Genomic DNA, 25,962 nt, shown 5'->3' with positions numbered 1-25,962 from the left:
TTCCCCTGAGCAGGATTTAGGCCACTTATTATTTTATGAATAAGTTGTTATAATCCTAACATTATTCATTTTTATTTTTATGAAAAATTATGTAATCCTACCCTGAGCTTTAACGTTTTACTCCTTTCTATTCCCTACCCTACAGCTACGATGACCAAGGGCACTACTATCTCCCAAAATTATGGGGGGTTGCCGCTACACTACCCACATTGCTGCACCCATGGACCAATATGAATGGGGGATTAAAAATTTTCCCTGAACTCTGTTCTTGTAAGGGTAGAGGGGAGTTACATCGTAAATGTTTAAAATTTTGCACAGGATAATAGTGAGAGTGGAGTTGCTAGGGATGAAGGCAAGAATAATTTTGCGAATCAGCCAGTTTCCAATAAAAAGTGATGCACAACCTCCGGGATTTCTGGGGAGGGACCTATCCCACCCCTCACAGTTGTGATTGTGGGGGGGAAGGATAGCTCCACCACCATTACTGCTATCCCTATGAACCAGGTTAATGAATTCTATTCACGAAGGAAATTTATGATCTTTCACTTAGTCTCTGAATTAGTAGTTTGGCCAATATAACAAATGCCGCTTCAAAGATTATATTCAATAATTTTGTAGACATCAAGGATGTTACGCATTCAACAACCCACTCGCTACTGCCTAGCATGAGTCTATCTCCCATTTACAACTTTCAACTTTAAGTACTTATAAGAAATCTGGTTCTAACATTTCACACACAACAAAATTCAATGAGAAGGCTCAATGTACGAAAAGAGGAGATGAAGGAAAAGGATGAATATTCAGCGTGTGAATCCTGAGACTAAAGACAATTCAAAAGTAAGTCATTCCATTTACTTGTGGTTATTACTATTTGCACTTCTGAATCTGCAGAATACTCAACTCAGGATGCAAAGGTCTCTTTGGTTAAGGCACAATGATGTTCCTTTTTTTTTGGGTCTTTTCTACTTTTTTGAAGATATCACTTCTATGCAGGACACCATTGCCCTTCCAGTGCTCACTTAATTCCTCCCTTAGATCATCAATATGTGCTTCTATAAATGTGCCACCCAAGACATAACTGAGTTCACTTGCAAAGATTGTGAGTATATAAACCTTGATATCCATGAGGAATCCACTCACTCAGTATTATATAGTCATCATCAATCAGCCAACTCCAATCTTCAATCAGACACAAAACTAATGTGCAGAGCTTAAAATAGACGATCCTGATATGAATAGTTTCTTTCATTGACATGAGATTACCTTCTTGTCCAACTCAAACTCGCTCACTGCTCCACAATCCCACACCCAGATTAGCACTCATTACCATATTTCTCGTCTTCCATCACACTGCTATAATAAATTTCTCCTGACTTGAATTGATCCCTTTACCTTAACTACAAAAATGTTTACTGACTATTAGGGCTGTTTCAGTAGTATTTTTTAAACGTCGAGTGAGATCTAGCTAATTTGGATCTCGATCAAAATCTGAAATACATAGTGCATTGGAATAGGGTGGACTTACACCTATGTAATAATTTAGTATTAACAATCATAGTTACAATTCTTCTGGTCATATTCATGAGAAGAGTGATCAATGGATGATGAAGTGGAACATCAGAATAAAAAATGGTTTGAAAGGTTTTAACAGTCCAGACTTTGAAATGTCCAAATTAACCTCAATGTTCAACCCTTATATACAAACTACTGCATTAAACAGGGTTTCAAGTGCACAAGCTTAGTTCAAAGATTGCAAAAGGGTAAAGATTATTGAATAAAAAATTAAACTCAATGATCGATTGAAAGTAATTTATTTACAACAGCATTAATAATAGTCTTTACGCACGTAGCCTAGTACGGATTAACATTTAATTTGTTTCTCTTTTTCACCCGCATCTTGTGAGTTTCCTGCAAGAAAAAACATGTTTGTAACAGAAAGATAAAATACTAAGGACAACATCTAAGAACCTGATAAGTTTTCAAAAACCTAGGGAAGTGCTTCAGAACAAAAATTGATGCACGTTCGAATCTTGAGTTTTTCAACAAATTGAGCTTTAGCAGAAGTATGAAAGTATACCGGGACTAGCCACGGTGATAACTTTTTACGGAGTCACCCGCAATGCACAAATAGTGCGAAAAATCCACAGAGGAAAAATCATTCGCCTTGACCGGGATTCGAACCCGGATCCCTCGATTTCCGGCCGAGTGCTTTAGCCAGTTAAGCTACCGAGGTGTCATTCTCCCCTTTGGAAATTTGTGGACTATACCGGACAAGGTGGTATGGACTGCTGAGCATATGATGCGACTAGCAGTCCAGGTCGTGCGCATGGCACCACAGCCGGAGAGCAAAGCCCGAACTTTGAACACTAGAGGTGTTCGCTCTGGACTTATGAAAGTGTACCGGGACTAGCCACGGTGATAACTTTTTACGGAGTCACCCGCAATGCATGCAATGGATTTTTCGCACTATTTGTGCATTGCGGGTGACTCCGTAAAAAGTTATCACCGTGGCTAGTCCCGGTATACTTTCATAAGTCCAGAGCTAACACCTCTAGTGTTCAAAGTTCGGGCTTTGCTCTCCGGCTGTGGCGCCATGCGCACGACCTGGACTGCTAGTCGCATCATATGCTCAGCAGTCCATACCACCTTGTCCGGTATAGTCCACAAATTTCCACAGGGGAGAATGACGCCTCGGTAGCTTAACTGGCTAAAGCACTCGGCCGGAAATCGAGGGATCCGGGTTCGAATCCCGGTCAAGGCGAATGATTTTTCCTCTGTGGATTTTTCGCACTTTAGCAGAAGTTCAAAAATGGTAATCTTGTCTTTTTTTATAGGAAATTTAAAATACATTAACACCACCTTCAAATTTTCAAGAAAAATTGAATTGGGCAGCTTGTGCTGGAGATGATATTCATTATCCTAATAATTTTTCTATCATTTAAAATCAGCCGATTCACTGAAGCATACTTCAGTAACATAAACTATGCATTTGGGACAACTATGGAACATAATGAGCCTAAATTATAAAGCAATTAATCACGATACAAAGCAATTTCAGCAAATATACAATATAATAAACTAGTACTTCAATAAGAACTCTCCCTGGATAGGGTATGATATGGCAAGGGCGACTATCATTTCAGATCTACAACCCTGTCATAAAATATAGCCTATTAGTACATATGGTAGGTGAAGCAGCAACTGGATACACCTACAATTTGCAGATTTATATGGGAGAAGGGCAATCTTGTAAATACAATGTTGTTGGTTATTGGCTCAAATTTAGGCTTTAAGTATCATCTTTAGATAATTATTACAACCATGTGAATATAGCAGAAAACTTCTCGAAAACAAAAGAAGAGTTTGTGGAACAATTGGAGTAATAATAATACTCATTTGCCCAGTGGATCGAGTTACAGTTAGCACACCATTTAAGGCACATCAGGAATTAATAAAAGTAGCTAACTATACATAAAATGGGCAACACTACCAAAAAAGCTAACATTGCACAGCACTATATATATTAATTCATCAGTGATAGATAAAAGATGGTTGACTTACAAGGGATCTTCCATAAACTCATTGACATAGTAAAGCTTTTCTCTCAGAAGAGCTTTCAGTTGTCTTTTGATAATATAAAATTGAAGTCCCATCCTCCAAAAACCATGAATACATTTTGCGGTCCTGGCATATATGTTGCATGTAAGTCATTATGGCTTCTTGTGAAGTGATGGTGAAAGCCTTGTTTTTATGAAAAATATCGCAAAAAGAGTAAACAGAGGTCTTTCTGGTTGTCTGAGACATGTGAAATTACAGAAAGGTGAGTCCATATTTCAAAGGAAAAGAGATGTTCTCCCACACATGTATATGGAAAGACAAGCAGGACGTATGCACGATCTATACAGTTCATTCTTCATGGCTGATAGAAGGTGAAAAGAGAGAGAAAAACTGGGCAGAAAATAAAGAAGCTGGAGACAGTCATGGATTGGGACATGCAAAAGATGAGGTTATTTAATAGCCAAAAGTGGTGATATATTTTTTCAAAAGCGATGTTATTTTGCCCTGAAATGGGTGTTATTTTAATGGCAAAATATTTTATGTTGATTGAGAGCCATGCTTTCAGTGGCACACCCATTGCCCTAAATTTAGAATGTTACTGACCGGGGATAATTTCAGCAATAATATACAAGGAGTATTGACTGAATTCACCTATTTTAGATATTTTATCTTTCGTGTATCCATCTATCCAGCTTACAGAGAGAGAAATTGCTTTTAAATGTCTGTAATTAAAAGCCAAATATTGCTTAGACTTCTTTTAGATTTGTTCTCTTATCTGTTAAAATAGTGCTATAGCAGGAAAGAAATCTTTCTCAGCCCACATTTGCAGAGGGGGTCCAAATTGCTTAAAGGACTTGGATACGAATGATGTCTCAGACAAGTTGAGCTCCTGCATTGCTTTAATTAAATCCACTGAACCCTGGGAATTTTGCTTTTGTAGTAATTCCACCAATCCCAACATCAACCTCTCTATCTCCATTGACTTGAGGCCATGAATTTTTTGTCTTTAAGTAAGGGTTCACGACTGTAGTGGGAACTTCTTGGGGATCAAAAACTGAGATCTTTTCAAACACCTATTTTTCTACTTAGGTCTTCTACCATAAGAGAACTAAGTTTGGTTGGTGCCTTTTAAGCCATCTGCATTAGCATTGACTTTACAGCAGCTGCTTAAGAGGTTGTCATGTTTTACAAATGTAATAAGTGGTTTTATCGAAAAAACTACTCTTATGAATATTCTCGAGGCTCATTTTTAACTTCCTTAACTCTTTCGAGATGGTGGAGTTCTCTCCTTAGCACTGAGCCCCAAGACTCTTCGGTCCCCTCAGTATGCAGCATTTATGTTGGACATTTGTTAATAAGGGTCATGCGGATAATCACACACTCTCAACACTAACCTTTTTCGATCTTTCCTAGAGGGGACTCCGAGGGTAGTTGGGCTCCCTCCTTTCGCGGTTTATAACCCTACCAGCGGCATTGGTTTGCTGTCAACTCATGCTTTGTTTATATGAATTAGCTACATGGATAATTGTTATTTGCACGTAAATTGCTGACTTCTAATTGAATTCCTCGTTTTATTCTGAGAATTTTCAAATTTTAAATGAAGCTCTACCATCAATGTTAATGCATTAACAATTGCCATGTTGATTTTTATACTGAAATCAAGATATGTATATATATATATGTACTTACATATTTTAATATCAATGGTAGAATTTCGTTTAAAAATTGTAAACGCTGCTCAAAAGACAAAGAATTCAATTCTTAGTACCTATATATTTTTTGAGAAAGAAGCAAATATTTATTTCGTAAACTGAATGAACATCCGTATGACTGCGGTCCCTTGTCACAAAGAGGGGTAATTTAAGACAAAGGGTCCGGGTACCTGCTCCCAGATTTTGAGGGTACGGCCTAAGTCCCGCTTTGTTGGGTCCCGATACTAAGACTTTACAAACCCACGAATGTCATAAAAGGAGGAGAGCAAGGATACCTGTATTTTCGGCATTTGTCCGCCTGCATAGGAAAATCTCGGACAAAAAATTTTCAGCTATTGTCCTGCATCAAGAAACGTCCTGCCACATATTTTCGTCGTTAGTGGCGAAAGGGTTAACTCTCTATAGAATGTGTGTACATTAGGATATTTTGAACCATCCAGTAATTTGATAACCAGCAGATTCCCATGGCATTTTGGCTACTTTGTAGACATCGTATGTATGAGGTTTAGACATCCTCCTGACAAACAAGTCGCCTTATTTCCTCGAATTCTTTCCTTGTGGAAATCATGAATTTTTACACAGCATGGGCCGCTTTCTGATGCGGCGATTTTCTGCGGGCCGCCGTTCACGGCACTGCGCCATACAATCCAGAGATTCGTCTCATTGGAAAGCGTCCTGAATTTCATGGTGCTTTACCAGGAATGGCAGCCGGCGATACATCATTTCGGCTGAAAGCTGTCTCAATATAGCACCGTGTGTATTTCATTTGACGGCGGACCGCAGCTTTTTGCAGTTTTCAGACTAGCCAGCTTTGCTCCAGCCGTCGTCAACGGAACAAAATCGTGCTTTCAAGTAACCATTGGTCTCAATGCATGTCTTCAAATGAGTCGAATCGTGCAGTTGACGGCACGGCGTTGTCGACAGTCACCAAGGCAACCATTTCAATTCGGCCCGGCACGGCGGTGCGACATCTATGGCGTGAAATACACGCAGTGCTACCTTAAGGCTACTTTCAGATGCGATGACTTTTTGCTGGCCGCCGTTTGTGGCACAACGCTGCGAAATTCAGGCCGCTTTCAAACGAGACATCTCTCTGGATATCACGGCGGCCGGCGAAAAGTCTTCGCGTCTGAAAGCAACATTTGATGTCATCTTTTGATAAGAAATGCATTTTTCAAAAACTCTCTTGCACGTATTGTTTTTGCATGAGTTTATTTATGTTCATTATGAATTTATCAGATCAATTACCAGTTTTCTGTTGTTATTGATGCATCGTCTCCGGGAATCTTTTTAATGCAATTAATTAGAGCCGCTTAAAATTTTATAGTTAAGGAGAAAACATTTCTCCATGATTTCTCGCTGATGATCATCAATTTCTATCACACAGTACAGTTATTCTACCACATATTTTTTGAAAATTAGCTAAGAAAGCTAAAAAATCATGGGTTTATCAGAGCAATGTAGCTTAAATATACGCCTCGAAAAACAATTTCATGGGAGAAGCATGAGAAGAAGAAAAGAATGATGAAAATTGTGGCTGAGTTGGTGAAGCCCAGTGGATCGCCCAGGAATTGGAGAAAATCACGATTAACACGAAATTTCGTGTTTCCCGAAATCCCGGAGCAGATATCCGGACCCCTCGTCTTATATTACCCCTCTTAACTGTAAGGGACTGCGGTCATACAATTTTTTATCTAGTCAGGTTTTGAAATACATAAATATGTATTTCTTATTTTCTGAAGAAATATAAACTAAGAATAATATTCCTTGTCTTTTGAGCATGTTTAGCATTTTTAAATGGAATTCTACGATAAATATTAACTTATATATCGCGTTCTGCATAAACATCAACATGGAAGTTGTTGCAGAATTAAATGCGTTAATATTGTCCTCAAAACTTCATTTAAATTTGACAATGCTCAGAAAAAAATGAGGAATTCAATTCAAAGTCTGTAATTTACGTGCAAGCAACAATTGTCCATGTGCCAAATAAATATAAGCAATCCATAAGTTGACCACGAACCAATGCTGCAGGTAGGGTCGTAACCCCGGAAAGGAGAGAGCACAACTACTCTCGGGGTCCGAGATAATGCGGAGTCCCACCTGGGAGGGGTCGAAAAAAGTTTGGAGCTGAGAGCTTCTGATTATCTGGGAGGTCCTCCTTAACGAATGTCTCGCAAAAATGCTCCGTACCAGGGGAAAGAAGAGTCTCTTGCAGCTAAGTACAGCAGTCATGCTAAGACGAAAACTCCACTGTCTCGATAGGGTTAATCCTCCATGTATAAAATGGCATTTCTTTTTGCAGAATAAAATTTTAAGAAGACATAAATTAGTAAATTCTAACTCATTTCATTTACAAACCTCTCCAAAGCTCTAGTTTTTGAAAAGCCCACGACAGGAAAAAAATACTAGTTCTTCAAGCTGCCAGTCTTCCAGTGTTGATTATGTACTATGGGGGAAAAAAGTATCCCAACAAAGGTTGTGCCGCCACTATCGCTCTGCAGGATAGTGGGTTTCCTTTCCAGTGGGTTGTTATTCTTTGGTCAGTGAGGGAAATTCAAACAAGGCAAACCATTTCCTTTCTTCATCGTCCAAATACGTGACCGACCACTCAGTCTCCTGCAACCCAGAGCATGACTCATGATGAACTCCATAGAATAGAGACGCATTCGACGGCATCATGTGCGCACATTGGGTACGCTCCTCTGAATTTTCCATTGCATAACTCAGCAAAACGACAAAAATCACTATGGGCCATAGCAAGCTTTCTCTTGAGGTAAACAAGACAGTCAAAGAGCAGATTCAATGGGCCACGCATTTGAATGCAGTTGACTTTGAAGAAGTTTCTAGATTTTCTTGAATGACTGATGAGCACATTGCCAGAATGCATTTTTCTTTGAATCGAGAAGGATATCTATTTTGATTTGAGATGCCTTTGTCAGCAGGCGAGATGGGGAAAAGTAGTCGGCTTTTTGGAGGCAGGCTTAGCAGTAGCGGAAACATAGCCAAGGATGAATAAAAATAGAGGTACCATGTACAACTGGGAGAAATGCAACAGGGAGGATAATGAGGCATTAAAAAATCGGAGAAGAGGCAGCCCTAGGTGTACAACTGGAGATGTTGATGCTGATATATGTATATTACATCAAAGTGCTGCTGAGATTTAGAATTTTTAAAAGAAGAGATTGTCCCAAGTGAAGTGTGAATTCATTGGAGTATGTTTTCTGTGCCTTGATTTTTTTGTCCACATTTATTTAGATATTTTATTTGACACTAAAATATTGTCAAAAGTAAAGGGGAATTTTAAATTTTTTTTGAAAAGTCAGTCAAAATGTAGTAAACCAATAGGAAAGAATATCAACTGAGGGAAATTTCAATACCAGAGGCAGTTTCTGAGATATTAAAGGTCAAAGTGGAGGAGTGGGGGGTGCAAACAAAAGTAGTGTCCAAGAGGTATGACGTCAATTCTCCCCAAACGGAGTTGCTAGCATCCTAGGCATGGGGTTTGGAGATTGTTGCGGTATACCTACGCCAGGAAGACAGTGTATTTACCAACGTGAGGTGCTGTTTCTATTGTCAAATTTGGCATCAGGAAGGGAATCCAAAATACCGAAAATTCCAATTGGTTCCAACTGATTCCTGGTGAAAATTACTATAAGAATCATGTATTACTTTGATGAAAAAAATTTCATGCAACTTCCCCATTTGAAAGCAATAAATGTCATGAATTTTTTTAATTTTACAAAATTGGTTTTCAAGCAATTGAAAAGAAAGTGATGTATCAAACTGCAGAAGATGAAAGTTTTTTTTTGTTTTGGGTTAGAGGGAGATAGCGGGAAAAAGGACGGCACAACTGCTAAGGATATCGAATGCACCAACATTCTGTTGAGCAGTACGAAATACGTTCGAGCCTTGGTGCGAGGCAGGCAAGTTCACTGTTACGACCTTGATGGCTGAAATACGACCATATTTGAATTTCCTTTGTCTCGTTCTAAAGATTATATGCCATAGAAAGGGAATCGATTCTCCTCCAAAGCGATAGTGGCGGCACAAACTGTTGGGATACTTTTTTCCCCATTTTTACATCATTTTTGTAAGGATGGTTTTCCTTTCTACCCTCCTCCTCTCTGAATATTTGCTTCAAATTGTAATCCCAATACCACCGCATAACTTCTGTCCATTCGGACAACAAGCAACAAGACTTTCTGCTATTGAGTTGAAGCCCCTTGCTCTAAAGGCCCGCAGCTAAATGTACAAAAGCCATCCAGCTGTGCCCAGGTTCTGACAATGGGGAGATAAAAACTCTGAAGCTCATTGTTGTACTTCGTGAATATTTCTTAATTGTTTAGAATATCTCTCGCCTATGAGTGCACCAATGTCAGCCATTTAACTAATGAACAGATGGATGCTGGGTGCCCACCAACTCATCCACAAACAGTTACATGGCAAAGAGTTGTCAAGAGGAACAGTTGCTCAACATAGATGGAGAGAGAAATATTCTGCCATGGTCATGTCCAATGTGTTAGAGCATCCACTCATGGAATGAGGGAAAATAGAGAACACCACCATAAGCCACTACCCACTGCTACCCCCATATGTTGCCTTGTTTTCATAGGGATTGAGGTTTGTTGGGATAGAAAGCTCAGCTAGGAAGGTGAGCACTGGGCAAACGGGAGTACACCTTCTTAATCTGGATGGGATGAGGCGAGTATGGGGCCTTAGTGATGAGAAAACTGGTTTAGCACCTGCTTGGAGGCCTCCCTCTTTACTCACCTTGTGGCCTTCATCCTCATCCTGGCCTTCAGATCGCTTCCAAATGGTCAGCAGGCCATCTTCCCCACCAGTCGCCAGCAAGCCACGCTGCAATGAAAGAGAGAAAGGTGAGTACTTACATGTGTGCATAGAGGGTGAAGGCATACATTTGGCATGAGGAGAGTAGAGGGAGTTTAGGGGGTGGCAGAGAGGATATATCAGCATGAGAGAACAAGACTCCTCTTGTGACCATTGGGGCATGAATAATCATATGCCCTGGGATAGCCATCTTTTCCACTTTTTTCACAAATTTTGTTCAATAACTTTTCCCAGCAATAAGACATTTGATAAGTGCACAAATAATGAATTTGATCCCAATCCAATACTTGATACCTAGAACTAAAAATTTGTTTCACAATGACTTTTGTAAAGCATAATTTTTTTCCATGTTCACCATTCGCCACACTGTAAAAAAAGTAAATATTCTTAAATTGTTTTATGCTTAGCGGTACCATATAGCACTAGCTAAAATATTCTAAAACTTAAATGTTATGATGTTTGTTTCCAGCAGTTTCTCAGAGTTTACATCATAAATAACATGTGGAAGTTGGAAATACTGATAAGTTTGCTTTCCTACAGCTACATTTTATTTGTGTACATGTGTTTGAAAATGAAGAATTCTCAGTTATCACAAAAATCATACTTTTGCTACAGATGTTTCCTTCACAAAATTTACTCAGTATTTCACCAGTTAAAAAATAATTTTGAAGACATGGAGATTTTATATTTTGTACACCATAACTTTCAAATGAACCATTGCCTGTTGAAATGGGCCAATTGATTAGAAAGTTATGATGTAAAACATTTTGGTAGCAACATAAGTCACCGCTTGGTGCTTGCATGTTCTCCAAAAGAAAAAAAGACTTTAGTCTTAAGAGAAAATCAACCCAAGAACACAAAATGAGACAAGAACGGTACAAAGACTGCTAAATCAAACTGCAAGGAAAAACAATGAATGGGACATCATTACAAATATGAAAGACCGTGCACAGATATATTCACCAAAAAGAAAAGAATTTAAATTACTTATTCACCTTCTGATCTCCCCAACAGCATCTAACAACTTGACTGGAAGCATTCAAAATAGCCCATGGACTCAGTCTTCCATTTCTGAGGTGAAGCAACCGTAGACACCCACTGGTTGGAGAATCAATTTTTTTGTTTTGCAAAAGATTGAAAATGAAATTAGAAATCAGCACATAATAAAATTAAGAACTCTTTACATGGATCAAACCAAAGACAGCTACATTGCATAAAATGGAATGCAGATGAAATGTATGTTCACTGCATACAAAGATGAGATGATAACAAAAAAACTTAAATTTACAGGCTTAAAAAGTATGGTAGCATCAGAAAGAAGGACAGACCTTTTAAAAGAGCCTCCCAGGATTAATGTCTCTTCTTGAGATTCTCCTCCAAGAAATACATCGACCAAGTAGCAATCCTCTGATGACTTAACCTAAAATGTAAATCACATAGGTCAATCAAGTACTTATAATTGTATAGCTTTGAATCCAGCCTGGGTAAGATTCAGCACAAAGGGTATGGATGTGTGTGATTGTTCAACTATTCAAATGTATAAGAGGACTCTTCAGTCATAATTTCATAAGTTTAATAAAGATATAATTTAATTTTAATCTGCATGCCAACACCTTTACTAATATGCCATCTATACTTACAGCTGATATGGTGCCACTAATAATCAGGTGACACTTCTGCCTATATTGTTAAGGTGTATGGCTAAGAGCCACTCAGAGTGACCGATGCCGGCCATTTTACTCTCTGATGGAGTTCATATATCAATCAATTACGGAATAACTAGAGGAGACAGACACTTGTGGTTTTTTTAATTGTATTTAGGATATGTGTATTCATATATTGAAAGGAAATGCATATTTTGCTTTCATCAGGTTATCAATAACTGGACTTCGGATAGCTTGCCTTAACGCAAAAAAATTAAAATTCTAAAACAATGATCCTTGAGTTACACTTTTCTTCCACGATTACCTTGAAACCCTTAGTCCAAAGTGGATTCCTTGAGTTTCACTTTTCTTCCACGATTACCTTGAAACCCTTAGTCCTAAGTGGATTCCTATGGCAGCAAATAGCATGAAAACGGATAGCTGCAAGCCCAAAATGCTAACAAAAGACATGATACAGGGTAATTTTAATTTCTTACCTCCCCTCACCCTCAAGAATGGCAAAGTGGTAGAAAGTGGAATGGGGAGGGCTCCCCTCTGCCCCTCACACATCTTGCTGTCCTGCGCACATGAGTTCCAGTCAATGGATCACGAGATATAAGGAGATTATAAATGGTTTTGGAGTGAAGTCATGGAAGAGGAATTTCTTTTGTTTTCGCCATGTAGGAACATGGAAACTTCCTATAGGCCCAAAAAAAAATCTTGTGCCTCTGAATTTCAGTTCTTTGTGACAGTCAATAATGGTGAGGGCTCCAAGATTGTGGTAAATAAAATCTTCACACAGCAGCATAAAAAAGGGACAATAGGGATCAGTATAGAGATCCAGTTTGTGATGAAAGTGGTACGTAAAGTCGTGACATAAAAACTTTTCCTCTTAGAATGAAATTTTCAATGATCCAAATGCACTTCCAATTGCAGAGGAGAAGTCAGTAGAAGCAGAAGTAAGATGTACGAGTCATATCTTGGCAGTACAGTTGTACCCTGAGTGGTCGTTCTGATTACAATAGGCAATATTTTACAAACATAAAGATATGCCAAAATAATAAAAAATTAAGACCTCAAGGCCATTTATTTTGTTTTTTTAGACATGGTAATTTTTCTGTTCCAAAAAACTCAACTCTGGGACTACATATTGTGGTTTCCTTACCAAATTTTAATCGGTGAATACAAACTTCATTGTGATCATATTATAGCGGTACGGTCCGGAGCCGGCCCGACGCGTAAGATTAAAACATCGCGGCTGGGGTTACGTCTGTGCGCACGCTCACATTTTTTGGCATTTTTGGAACAGAGTTCTGCACAAAATCTGTGTGAAGGGTTTATTTTTTTTGTTTTAAATGTAGAATATATTTTTTTATGTATGTGAATTGAAGTGAAATAGTGTGGAAGTGGATTTCCGGGAGAGGCGACGTTGTGGTTCTCTCCCGGAACATGTTTGAAAACCCACCTCTCGGTTGGGAAAAAGAGGGCATTGGTGTGCATCGGAGGTGGTTATGGGAAAGAAAAAGGTTATATAAGGGAGAGACGAGAAGTCTCGCTTTCTCTCTCTCTTACGCTCTGTCACGAAAGAAGTCGAATCGTGAGTGTGCAGTGATAAGCGGTGGCAGCAAGGCTACGGCAAGTGGAGGTGGCATGCACGTGGACAGCTGGCAAGGGGTGGCGTGGACATCTAAAAAAGGACGTAAGCTTGGAATTTCCCAAAGCCCTAAAAGGTACTTTGAATCCAGATTGTTCCCCCCTCCGAAAGTCCCTACTGAACTCTCCATAAAAAGGCCCTAGTGATTTCGCTGTTGACTGGTCTTAGTCACGGCCTTGCAAGACTTAAGTGCTAGCGTGGAGGAGCTTGAGCAATATTTCTGAATGTTAGTAGTTACTTGGCGTATCATTGAGCCCTAATTCAAGACAGGTTGCCATTTGAACTGACTAACGCATAATTTCATAATTGCCTTGCACGTAATTTTTGTGAGTCTAACTTCACACTATTCACGTTGTTCTGTAGCCAAGGTGCATTGATGTATTTTGTTATTGGGAAGGATCATCATCTTTGAATAATACAGTAAACTCTTGATTTTACGAAGTCAGTGGGACCGGAAAATTGGCACTTCGTAAAATCGAGTTTCGTAAATTCAAACCTTTTTCATAAGTCACGGAAAAATGTTCGCTTCTGTTTCTTCCGCCGTTTTTTGTCTTTAGTGGTCTTATTTAAATGTTTTCGGTGGTTATTCTCGGTATAATTCATAGAAAAGGCTTTTTGCTATCGATTTATGATGTGAAAAATCGTTAAATAATTAAACCACCATTAAATGCCCATTTCTTGTTCATACTTCAACATCAACGATCGCTAAAGAAATTCCCGACCAGTTTAGAAAACGTAATCAAATAATGAATTTCAATGTTTATTATAAGAATTTACAGTAATAAATTTGTGGTTACGAGCCAATAGCTACTATTAAGTATGCAAAAGATAGATATTTGTTGCTGACACCCACGGAATTTTAGCGGCAGCCGGCCTAACCGCCATTTATGTCGCCCTCTATCGCTCAGTGACGAGAAAAAAAGAAAAACAAGGGTCTTAGCCCGTTTCCAAAATAACCTTCGTAAGTTAATATTTCGAGTTACTTCGTATTTTCAGCAGAATGTGCTCTATTTTCACTGAGATTCAATTACGATCATAAATAACGTAGGATGTGATTATCTTCTGGCGAATATTTGAAGTAAATTCTGTTTGAGTTCTCCGTCCGACTACTGTGTTCCATCATCTTCGCAGACGTTGCCATAAAAGACTTAATTCTTCATCAGGACTGTATTCTTCATACCGGGTGTGAGGAGACCTGTTCATATAGTATGTTTCTCTCCTTTTATGCCGACAGGAGCAAGGTTCCAACCGGAAAACGACAGGAGAAACATCTTACAGTATCGGAGAAATATAGATAGAAACGTTATTATCCACATTGATTGTTTTCCTACAAGAGACGTTTTATCATTTCTCAACGTGGTTAAGTATTGGTTCACTAGCGTGAATTCCCAAAAAATGACACGCAAAACCTGTACCGTCACCTCATTTAGTTTTCGTGTTCCTTTCTCCGCCGTATTGAAAGTTATGCAAAGGATCATTGACATAGAGAAAAGATTTTCTTAGTTTTAGCACTAAAAAATAGTCGCGCCATAATCGTAAATAAATATAGTGTGGAAAGAGCAAAGAAAATAATGTCAATTGAAAAGTCAGCTGAGAAGAAGAGAGACAATTATAAGCGCGGCACCATTTTCCCGATAGTGGAAGATACTTCTTCCGCCTCTCTCCGGTTAATAACTTCCCCCCGTTGCAGGTAAAGATGAACCATGCCCTTCTCCACAATCGGGGAAAGTTCCCAGTGGGTGGGGTGAATAAGAGTGGGATGGGGATTGCCTGAGGGAAGAAGTGTGGTCATCACAAGGACTGGTGAAGGGGGCAGACAAAGAAGGGTGGGGAAATGGCCTTCAGCTCTGCCTCAGTCTACTTTTGGGGGCCGTATTTTTTTGCGACGCACACAAGCTCAGTCACCTTAGGGAGGGAGTGAATGGGAAATGCTGGGGAAGGAGGGGTTTGGGATGCGTAAGGTGGGTGTCAGCAAGATCAGCCAAAGGCGGCAGGAGGGAAGGGACAAAGGCTTTTGAAAGACAGAACCCCAGCATGGGAGAACGGGGAAGCACGTGAGAAGAAAGTTCATGGTTAGACTTGGAAGTGCGTCTTCATTACGAGAAGCCCGAAATATAAATTGGCGGTAAATAGAGCCCAGTACTTAAGATATTTAAGTTGTTCATTCACAAAGGCCAATATATACACGAAAAGATATTATGGCGCGGATTGCATGTATCAACGTCCATTTCGGGATGTTATTAATTTCTGTTCCCATTCATAAAAGTAGCAAATAGATTTGAAAGAATGATAATCATGAATAAAAATATCTAAATCGATATCGAAACGCACATGAGCAAAATAGATGAATGTATACATAACGATCCATCGCAAGTAATACCGCTCAAGCTTCTTCCGGTACAGGACTTTAAAATCTTGGATAATGCCTTGGTCTAAGGGCTGGGACTTGCTAGTCGAGTTCGGGGGTAAAAAGAGGACTCGAACATTAGCCAATTTTAGATCTTCCACGTATTTATGAACGGTGGCATTATCCATTATTAAAACAATTTTGCTGTTCTCTCCAGCAATTTTTCTCTGTAGACGTATAACCGTTTGCTGGAAAATTTCTCGGGTCATCCAGCTGTTTTTATTTGCATGGTAAAAACCGGGGAGGGCTTCCAATTTTACATGTTTTAAGCACCGTGGCCTTCCAATTTCCCAATGAAAACGGGCTTATTTTGTACGTGCCCGTTTGGTTGACGCACAGCCCCACAGTAACACGCACTTTACTCTTTTTCCCCCCATGGCACCTTTGCCCTTTGAAACCCAGGGTTGCGTCAGGTAATGCATTAAAAAATAGCCCAGTTTCAGGGGCCAGCGAGGGTGAGCTCGTCGAGGAAAGGGTCCCGGATTAGGGACCCTTCGAAGTGCTTCGGCGAAAAGTAGTCAAGTAGTCTTCGAAGTACGTTCACAGCAGTGCAAAGGGTTAATTAGGGGTGTACGAAATACTCCGCGCGACCTTCCTGACATGTTAAACTACGAATTATTGTCGATGCTATGTTTACGAACAGGCACGTAAATAGGGGCATAATGTCAGCCGCGATATTTTAACTGAACTCCTACTCCCCCTAAATTCCCACAGTGAGGTTTTTGGCGACCCATTTCTCTCCAAAGTTGCATTATCATTTACGATTTCGCACTATTGATGGACCACAGTTGGAAGCGCTGATTTTTTAGCTACTTACGCCGGCGTAACTAGTTTTGTTGACAAAGTTTTCGCCGTAGTTCGTATAAACGAATGCCATTTGCTCCTAGGGACCGAGCCGAGGTTCGTAAATTCAAAAAATTTCGTATAATCGAAACTTCGTATAATCGAATAGCACCATGTATTTAGCATAGGCTTTTCACCGGGACCGCAATATCGCTTCGTATAATCGAAAACTTCGTAAAATCCTGCTTCGTAAAATCAAGAGTTTACTGTATTCATTGATAAAGTGAGATTGTGATTTTGAAGGAGAAGACGGATGTTCAAATTTCATGTTGGAGGTGACACCGTTGTATTTTGGAAAGGGATTTATCATTCGTGTTTGGGGCATATTTTGGTTTCTGTGTAAACTTTTGAATCGATGTTATTTCATTTATTAAAAACAGTTGTTAAAGGGATTTCATTGAATTTACTAATTTTTGTTATTGCCACCAGTGCCTTCAATCCTTTTGTAAGTGAGTGTGCGTGCAGGCACGTTCAATTGGGGGACTTGATTTGGAGACCTGAAACGGTAAGTCTAAGTAGGGGCATTCTTATATTTTGGGGAAATGGAGAATTCATTATCACATGTTCGGGGAGAGATCGGACGGGAGGCAAGCAGGCGGCTCTGGCGGTTCGAACCGTTACAATATGGAGAACAGGAAAACTCACGTCATTCACTCAGTGATTTAACCTAAAGGTTGCTTTGGATTGGTAAGGCCAGAGCTCATCCAGACAGAGCCACAGGTTGGTGAATATCACACATTCTGGGTTGGGGAGGCGGTTTCTTTCCCAGGGAAATTTTGTGCCCTTCAAGGATTTGGATTGCAGGTGCCTGGCTCCGTCCCCAGAATTTGGAACTGGCATCCCTCAATCCGCAATAAACAACTCACCTTCATTGCCTCTGCAACATCGACCCGGCTGAAGTCACACTCCTTGGAGGCCTCATCTGCTTGCCAAATTTGGAGCGTCTCTGCATGAGTGATGCACGACAGTCTATTGCCACCACCTTCATCTGAATCACCACTTTTATGACTCCCAAGCCAGGATATCTTGTCCTGAAAAGTATCACCGGAGGTAACCAGACGTAAAGTGGTGTAAGGATTAAAATCTCTGAGGAGGAGAGGGGTGTGCATTAGTCCCTTTTGAGGAGTTTTGGAAGTGCCCGGAGGCAAAATAAAAGTTGAGCCTATCAAAATTAAATTTCCCCTGAGCCCTCATGTGATCTTGATGGTCCTGGACACTAAAGTTACTTGCAAAAAATGAAATGCCATAAAAAGTTGTCAAAGATCTGTTTCTAAGTCCAAATGCATGTATTAAGGCATTTAGATATAATGGCTCGAAAGTTTTTAATGATTAACTTGCGTACTTAAAATTTAACCTCCAGGAAGACACTACATAAGTCAAGTATTTCTTCAATTTAATTCATTTTTCCATTTTTTCCCACTTCCTTTGCGAGGAAAAATTCTTGAAAAATTTACTGCATAATTAATTTTGCCACTATGCAATTTTCACAATGAACAAAGAGTTTGGTGATTTCCTGTACTTGCATGAAAATGTCATGAAACAACTCTAGTATGGACATCCACATTGTTAAAACCATGATGAAAAGAATAATTTTGAAAGGCACAACTTGCACAGTACACACATATATATATATGTCATTACATAAGTATTTACTGCAATTCTGAACACATAGGCCAGAGCATGGGGGATGGAGACGACAGGGAGTAGGAGGATAGAAGACAATGGGGCAAGAGAACTTTAATTGGGCTCACAACCAGGTAAGAAATTCAAGGCAAATCAATGTTTCCGAGTCCCAACATCACTCATACTCAAGGCTAGAGAGACTGGGTGACTAGTTGGATCCAGGTGTCGGCTGACCTTAACTTTCTTACAGTGGTGAGCACAAGATTTCACTCACATTATTTACATTAAAAGTGTAAAATAATTCAATATGGATCAATCCTTGCACACAGGTTGACTACAGGATAGTAGATGCAATCTTTGCAGCAGCCAGTGACTTCAATGTTATGATCACACCGCAGAGCTGCGCTAATACTGACCTCATCAAGGCTTATTTCAATAGAAATCTATAGCACCCACAGGATATACATATGTCAAAAAGATATGTTACGACTGGTCCCTATTTGAATGCTTAACCTTCAAAAGTGAAACAAAAGAATCAAATGTAAAGATTTTAAACCCAAATAATTGTTAATACGTACATTTTCACTTGTATATTTCTGTGCAACAATGTTTTTAAAAATAACGACATAAGCATAGTTACAAGCCTTCTAAATATATGGACACAATCACAATAATTGCCAACATAAAAAATTAACATTTACGCTCTACCACCCAAACGATTAAGCCCATAAATACGATACTTGTGGCTTTCCGTTTCCTCTTTGATTGTAACAAAAATTGATTTGTAATTTTCATATATATTTAATTGTAACAAATATTTTTAAAATGCGTGTTTCAATTATCTAAGTTTGATTTTTGAAGGACTGACTCCACAATCATGAGCCTAAATTCCCAAACACCTTTCCCTTTTTTCTGCTGAAGATATGCACTTAAAATTGTACATACAAAATAACAGAAATGCATGTCATATATTATCTTTCACACAAAGATTTGTGATGATTTCCAAAATTGAGATAAATGCAATAAGGGGACAGATGTACATCACAAAAGAACTGTTCCCAGACTGTCTCCAAAAGTTGAAACACCATTGGGATGAGAGTGTGAGTCAACGAGGGGAGTACTATGAAGGAGACGCAGACAGGTAACTTCAATAAAAATTATCTTTTGTTTTATGAGATCACGCTACTTACTTTTTGAACTGCCCTTGTATGCAGTGAGAAAAAAGAAATAATTATCATAGGTAGAGTCAAACTGTTTACATACCACAGTGGACATAGTGTTGAGGCTATTACTCAGTGCATCATCTTCACAACTCTGCCTAATGTCAAATATGTTTACAAGTCCATCCATAGAACCAGCAGCAACGATATCTGACTCAACAGGATGAAATGTGACCTGAAAAAATATACATCAGATAACCACAAAAAAATAGGAAATAAACACCTTCCTACCACTTATCTTCTTCACATTGACCAGAAGGAATTAAATGCGGGACACTTAGAATGTTACACTTCTTCCTCTCTTTACAGTAACATAAAAACCTTGAGCATTGCAGAACCCATGCCCATGTCACTGACTTTTATCTGGCGCAAATATATGTACTAAAAACTTAATAAATAACCATGTTGTACTTGTGATTAACATAAGATCTTGGGTCTTCCACCCTTGTCAAGAGACGGAAGGGTTTCCATGTCTCTAACCAGGTCAAATAGATGTTTCACAACACCTTCCTTCTAGAGGACATACCCTGGTGGAAAATACTTGCACAAAATAAAAATTTGAGGAACTGGGGGTAACAGGAGAATTCTCCCTGAGATTATGATGTTTGGCGCAGATTTTTGGCATAGAGCTATCTTCCATCAAGTACATATCTTCAAACATTAACATGTTGCGTACGGATGGCGAGAATTCTCATCATTTTTTTCCGAACGTTCCGGACGGATGACAAAGATTCTCGTTATATAGGCACATCAACCTAAGCAATTTTAAAGCGTATCGCAAGCGAATACGTATTGTATGCTTTCAAATTGTTCAGGTAGACGCGTCTAAATGACGAGAATCTTTGTCATCCGTCCGGAACGCTCGGGAAAAAAATGACGAGAATTCTCGCCATCCGTAGTCAACGTGTTAAGTAAGAGTATGAGGTTATACCAAGCAAGGGTGCAGCTAGGAATTAAGGCTGGGGGGGGGGGGGTTATGTGCACCTAACACTGGGGTGTGTGGGGGTAAGGTATACCCACCAGGATAAGCGGTAGGTGCTATATTAATAAATTGCATAATTTTAAAGATAAAAGGTTAAAATGGTGAGTTTTACGGATTTCTGAGGGATATTTTATTCATCCATACACTTCTCTATAAGCAATACTAATCCAATAAAGTAAAATGGATTAGAATTAAAAAATTTCTCTGAGCTCTGGGGGGGTTTTATCCCCCAAAATCCCCCCCTCCCTGTGCCACTGATACCAAGAGCAGTAGTAGACAAAGACCAGAGCATAATTGAGTACCTGTGTAACATCCTCAGCCTGCGACTCCCAATAACCCCCAAGAGGCTTCAAAGGGGCACGGACGTCCCAGAACAGAAGGAAGCTGTCAACACCATCACTCTCAGTCCCAGCAACAACGATTCGATCTCGGTTGCACACATCAAAGGCTGTCAGAGGATGCCTCACACAAGAGCCGTCATCGCTTGTCCACTTTCCTGATGAGAACAACTGATTCTATCAAAACAGTTACAATCGGTAATCAAATCAATTTGCAAATGACCCCGTTGTTGACGCACTCCAAATGCATATTTATTTCCAAATCAATGCCTCATGAACTAAAATATTACCAGTAAATTCTGATGCACATCCATCAGTGGTAGAGCTTCTAATGTCCCACAACTTAATGCTTCCATCTAAAGATGAAGAATAGAGGAGATGATCACTTTTAGGACTAAATCTGAAACAAAAAAACGTTCACATTAGGCTACATGCTATACTCAACACAAAAATATTATACAAAAACATAGTACATAAAAGTCATCAATCAATTATTACATGGATTGAGTTTATATGCTGTACAGATTAAATGTAGACATGGAAAATGAACATAGATATTTAACAGGATGGATTATAAGGGAGGGGGTATTATGGAATGGTAGCTATGGCCTGGGGATGAATACTGTTGAGGCAAAAAGGCTATTATGATAAGGTGGTGGTGGTGGGAGATGAAATTATGAGTTCAGTCAAACAGTTCAAAAACAAACAGAAAAGGAAGAAACCCACAATAGATGATATCCCAAGACAACTTATCAAAGTAGCAAAGCGAGAACTCATCAAAGGAGAGATACTGGACAATTTCAATATGTGCATGATTGTCCCTATCCTCAAAAAAGTAGTTTCATTTAAATGCAAGCACTGTAGAACAATATGCCAGCTGTCTCACACGCCCAAAACTTGACTTCAAGTTTACTATGGAGGATAGCTGTTTGACTGAATGAGTGTTAACAGTTGACCAATTTGGGTTTAGGATAGCAAAAGGCACATGAGATTCATGAGGTACTTAAGCATTAAGGTGATTCTGGATAAAAGAATTGCCAGAGATAAGGTTACCTTTGTGGCCTTTGTTGATTAAGACAAAGCATTTCACATTGCACCATGGAATGTATGTAACTAAAAGACTAAATTCTTCTTCTGGAGAAGAAAAATGTAGTTTGTGCGTGATAAAGACATAGATAAAGAGTTGAGAGAAGAGGGAGACATAGTTAAGATACTTCCATGCTGTTTGATGTTTTAAATAAAACTGGAGTAAAGAATAAGGACATGAGAATTATAGGAACTTATATTTTATGATAGGAAATGAAAATGGTAAGTTGAGGACGAACTAGGAGGAGGTCAAGAGAAAGACAGGTGTAATGAAGGGACTCAATTTAAGAATTAAACTCTTTAATGCATAGAGATATACAACCTCCAATGGAAGAACTCCATGTGATTCAAGGAAGGATAGCAGTATAAGACAAAACGACAACAATGATTGGTTTTGCTTGAAATCGTGCTCTTAGCTGAAGAGAAATTGGCTCATATCCTAGGAGAAATGCATCATAATTTTAGCAGCAAACACAATTTCAGGCTAAATTGGAAGAAGATGTGAGTTTTATTTGCTAATAGAGGAGGAGGCAAGGATTATGTTGAATTGAGATTAAATACAACAGAAGTGAGAGAATTTGATTACTGAATATGCAGTGATTGATTAGTGAATGTGTAATTATTGCCGTAGCCTCGCATGCGGTTGAATACAGCCCAATGGGACTGGGGATTTCGTCGCACTCAGGTATGTTTACGCCATGACAAGTCAAGGTCAAACTGGAGAGGAAGGGATTAGTAGAATAAAAAGTAGCGGGGGAAGTGGAAGCAGAGATTAAGGTAGTAGAGACTGAATGAGTCACAGCCAGTCACTTGCCGGCGCAGACTGTTTACCACAATCCCTGGTTTCCTAGAACCACTGCTGCTATATGATGAGGTTGCATGCAAACTACATTCATGGGAGCCTGTTTTCCAAGACTTGCAGTGTGCGATCACTCTCTGTGATCATAGATCCGCTATCCACAGCAGTTGCTACCCAGGCAAGATGCGACTCCGTGGGGTAGTACCTGACAGTGTAATTTCTGACATCGCGCAGTGGTTTTGAAGCATTAGGGCAAACCACTTTTCGGTATCCGTTATCACGCAGCCACAGATGCATCGTTTTTAACACTAGGTTTTATATGGAGGAGTAGGAGTACGAGTACAATTACGTAATCTCCGCTAAGCCCTCAATTAGTCCATGAAGCATCTACAATAGGGTGGTTTCCTATTATTTTTTTATTGCCTAAATCGAAAGATTAATACTCCTGGAGTACGTATTTCACGCTTTTAGATTTTTAAATGACGATATCTATTTTTCGCGATTAAATGAAAAGTGAAAATTTTCAAGCGCGCGAAAAGGCAACGCGTAAGTATGAATGCCGGGAAATCTCTCCGTGTGACGTATTTCTGGTTCCCGCTACCGCCCTGTGAGGTGACCTTGAGGCAAGTTGAGCCCTGATATGACGCAGGCTGCTAGCGGGTAGCTGAGTACCCTGCTGGCTGGTAGCGCTTGGCTTAAATAAGGATTATTAATACCTTATCAAATGAAGAAAAGTTTCCGACCTTAGCCAGATTTATTAAGTGATTATTAAGACATGTTTCCCTGAGCTCTTCGCCTCATGCATGCATTGGTAACCTCAGACGATGTATAACTCCTATCTTCTCGTATAGAAACTAGGTCCCTGTGACGTCACGTGGAGTGGCATCGCATGGGCGCCAATCTGGCCCTTTTCAAATGAGGATAAAGATGGACCATTGCCATTCGTCTAAACCGGTATTTCTACAACGAAATAATTTGTATATTATGAATACACTAATGGTGGGAAACGAATCGCAATCAATGCCTTTCGTTTTCTTTGATGAAGGAAACTACCCTATTAAGGAATTAGTGCATAAATAATAATACATTGTTTGATTTGCGTAAATTATGAACATCACAAGAAATAGAACTGAATTATCCATGGATTCTCCATTATTGGATTGTCCATGTCCTCAGGTTATTCGTTCCGCCTCTCCCGATCATTAGCCCGGGAATCGGGAGTGTGCTATAATATCAAATAACAAAATATGATCAAATTGAAGGAGTAAAAAAATATATGGCAGAATACTTTGGGAAAGACAACTTTCAACAACAAAAGACAACTTTTCCAACCCCATAAATATCCTGCTTAAGGAAAAGCTGACTAAGACCTTTCTACAGATTTTTTGCAGTATGGCAGCAAGCCGCAGAAGATGGGGTAAGGGAAAGAAAAAACTAGAGGCTTTTCAGATGAGGGTCCATGAAAGGAAGTGCAAAGGTGGCAAGAGTGAATAACAAATGAAGAGGCATTAAAAATAGTGAGCAAGAAGCAGATCCCATGGCAAAAATGAATATGAAGATGGGACAAAATTATTGGCCATGTGCTGAGAATAAGGGTTGAAAGGGATGTTTCTAGAATGATGAAGGAATGATGGATGGAAAGATACAAGGAAGACCAAGGCTGGAATCTTGGAGGGAAATAACAAAGGACATGAGATGCTGAGGATTTTCTGAGATGAAGGATTTGGCAGAGGGTAGAAAAATATGAAGGGTTGTATCTAAACCAACTTTAGGGATAGAAAACGGAAGAGAAAGAAACTCTACCAACCTTCAAGCCCCACACATTTTACCGGATTTTCATTTTTCTAAAAGAGCTTCGGAGCAAGAATTAGGCACATAGTTAGGACTTAAGTTCCACCACCATCCACTCTGAAGAAACGGTTTTGGTCCTTCCTGTGACTGACTAGTGTCAGTGACCACCAGTGACGGTTATCACTGACATTCTTCCACTTCGAATGGAGAGTCAAGCAAATTTTCTGACTGGGAATTTTCACTTGGCCAAAATACGCCGATCAAACAGTCAATGAAACGTATTACTTCGTCATCCCCGATATAAATAAAGATAATAATTACCTCAATCCGGTTATACCTCCATCGTGTCCATAATTTCCAATGCCCTTCAAGGTCTCGATATCATACACAACAATTCCATGATTGGATAGCCCTGCAGCAATGTAAGATCTAACAAGTTTAGGAGAAAGAAAGTAATCATAAAGAAATTACAGCTGTGAAAAATGCCGTCACAGAGACTATTCATACACTAACACATACCTATTCCCATTCACCTCCAACACGTACGTGCTCTTCGATGTCACTACTTCGCGAAATGCTGGCTCATATTTTACTTTAAAAGCGTTATTCAGTTCCGCTTCACTGCAGTTATCATCTTCAATGCAGCCATGACCTTTTCCATTAAATAATACAATTATTCAAGCTAGCTTAAAGCAAAATACGAGGAAATAAATATGCAATGATAATTATACCTGATTCATATTCGTCCTCATGAGCACCCATTGTCAAAACCGGGGATTAGAATGCAACTTTATTTCAGATGTTGAATTTTATATCGATTAAAACCTCGAAAGTATGTACACAAAAATCACACATTGAACAACAAACAACACAACCGAACCACGGCGAGTTTACTTGAGGGTGAGGGGGGGAGAAATTCGCGGCGAAGCGGGGTCGAGCCGCTACCCCGGTCACCGTGGCGTGGCAATCGCGTGACGTCAGGGTAACAGCCAATCGGCAGCGACTAGCAGACAGCAGCAAACCGTTTGTAATCGTTTGAATCTAAACATGCCTTCGTCTCAACCGGTCTCAACGTTGTCATGCTTTTGGATACGACGCGCGGAAAACTCCTGATATCCCTATCAAATTGCATTCATTTCCTCGGAATGAACATCTGTAAGTACAAAGTGAAAGGATCTTGTAGTATAAGTTGGCCATTAATGCGCTGAAAGCCAGTAGGTGAGAACGGCGGTTCCGCTGTATATCCATGTTCTTCCAATTCACTTTCAAAATTAATGAAACAATATGTTTTTATGTGACATATCGTACTTAGCGTATAATATTCTTATGTTCTTGGAGTATCTGTGGATTTTTTTCATTAGTGTCATACTATATATGTGCTGTAAATGGTGTTATGACGGGGTAAATGCAAGTGCAAAGGGTGGGGACTTAAGTACTATTAGGTCATTATTTTCT

At 39.4% G+C, this 25,962-nt stretch overlaps 1 protein-coding gene across 2 annotated transcripts; it reads right to left on the bottom strand.

Moving 5' to 3' along the window:
* Window positions 1–1,795: 1,795 nt before the first annotated feature.
* Window positions 1,796–25,385, bottom strand: LOC124156570 (WD repeat-containing protein 89). 2 transcript variants are annotated; one of them, XM_046531199.1, is made up of 11 exons: window positions 25,239–25,385; window positions 25,027–25,159; window positions 24,829–24,936; window positions 21,122–21,231; window positions 20,796–20,989; window positions 19,555–19,686; window positions 17,535–17,699; window positions 11,450–11,541; window positions 11,117–11,219; window positions 10,044–10,130; window positions 1,796–1,908 (listed from the first exon to the last, which is right to left on the bottom strand). In XM_046531199.1, exons 1-11 carry the CDS (start codon window positions 25,267–25,269, stop codon window positions 1,852–1,854), a joined length of 1,212 nt encoding a protein of 403 aa, XP_046387155.1. In that variant the 5' UTR covers window positions 25,270–25,385; the 3' UTR covers window positions 1,796–1,851. The 2 variants fall into 2 exon arrangements, with proteins under 2 accessions (XP_046387155.1, XP_046387163.1); XM_046531207.1 differs by lacking the exon at window positions 25,239–25,385 and having other exon boundaries at window positions 24,829–24,919; window positions 25,027–25,112.
* Between the last annotated feature and the right edge of the window lie 577 nt (window positions 25,386–25,962).

Source organism: Ischnura elegans, chromosome 1 (genome assembly GCF_921293095.1).
Source record: "Ischnura elegans chromosome 1, ioIscEleg1.1, whole genome shotgun sequence".
Classification (NCBI taxonomy): Eukaryota; Metazoa; Arthropoda; class Insecta; order Odonata; family Coenagrionidae; genus Ischnura; species Ischnura elegans.
This window is presented reverse-complemented; position numbering and strand designations above follow the sequence as displayed.

Excerpts from the sequence above, each read along its gene's own strand:
- LOC124156570 (XM_046531199.1), bottom strand. The coding sequence starts at position 25,269 with ATGGGTGCTCATGAGGACGAATATGAATCAG. Across the intron at positions 25,160-25,238 it reads TGAGGACGAATATGAATCAG|GTCATGGCTGCATTGAAGAT; the intron begins GTATAATTATCA and ends TTAATGGAAAAG. Across the intron at positions 11,542-17,534 it reads ATGTTGCAGAGGCAATGAAG|GTTAAGTCATCAGAGGATTG; the intron begins GTGAGTTGTTTA and ends TTTACATTTTAG.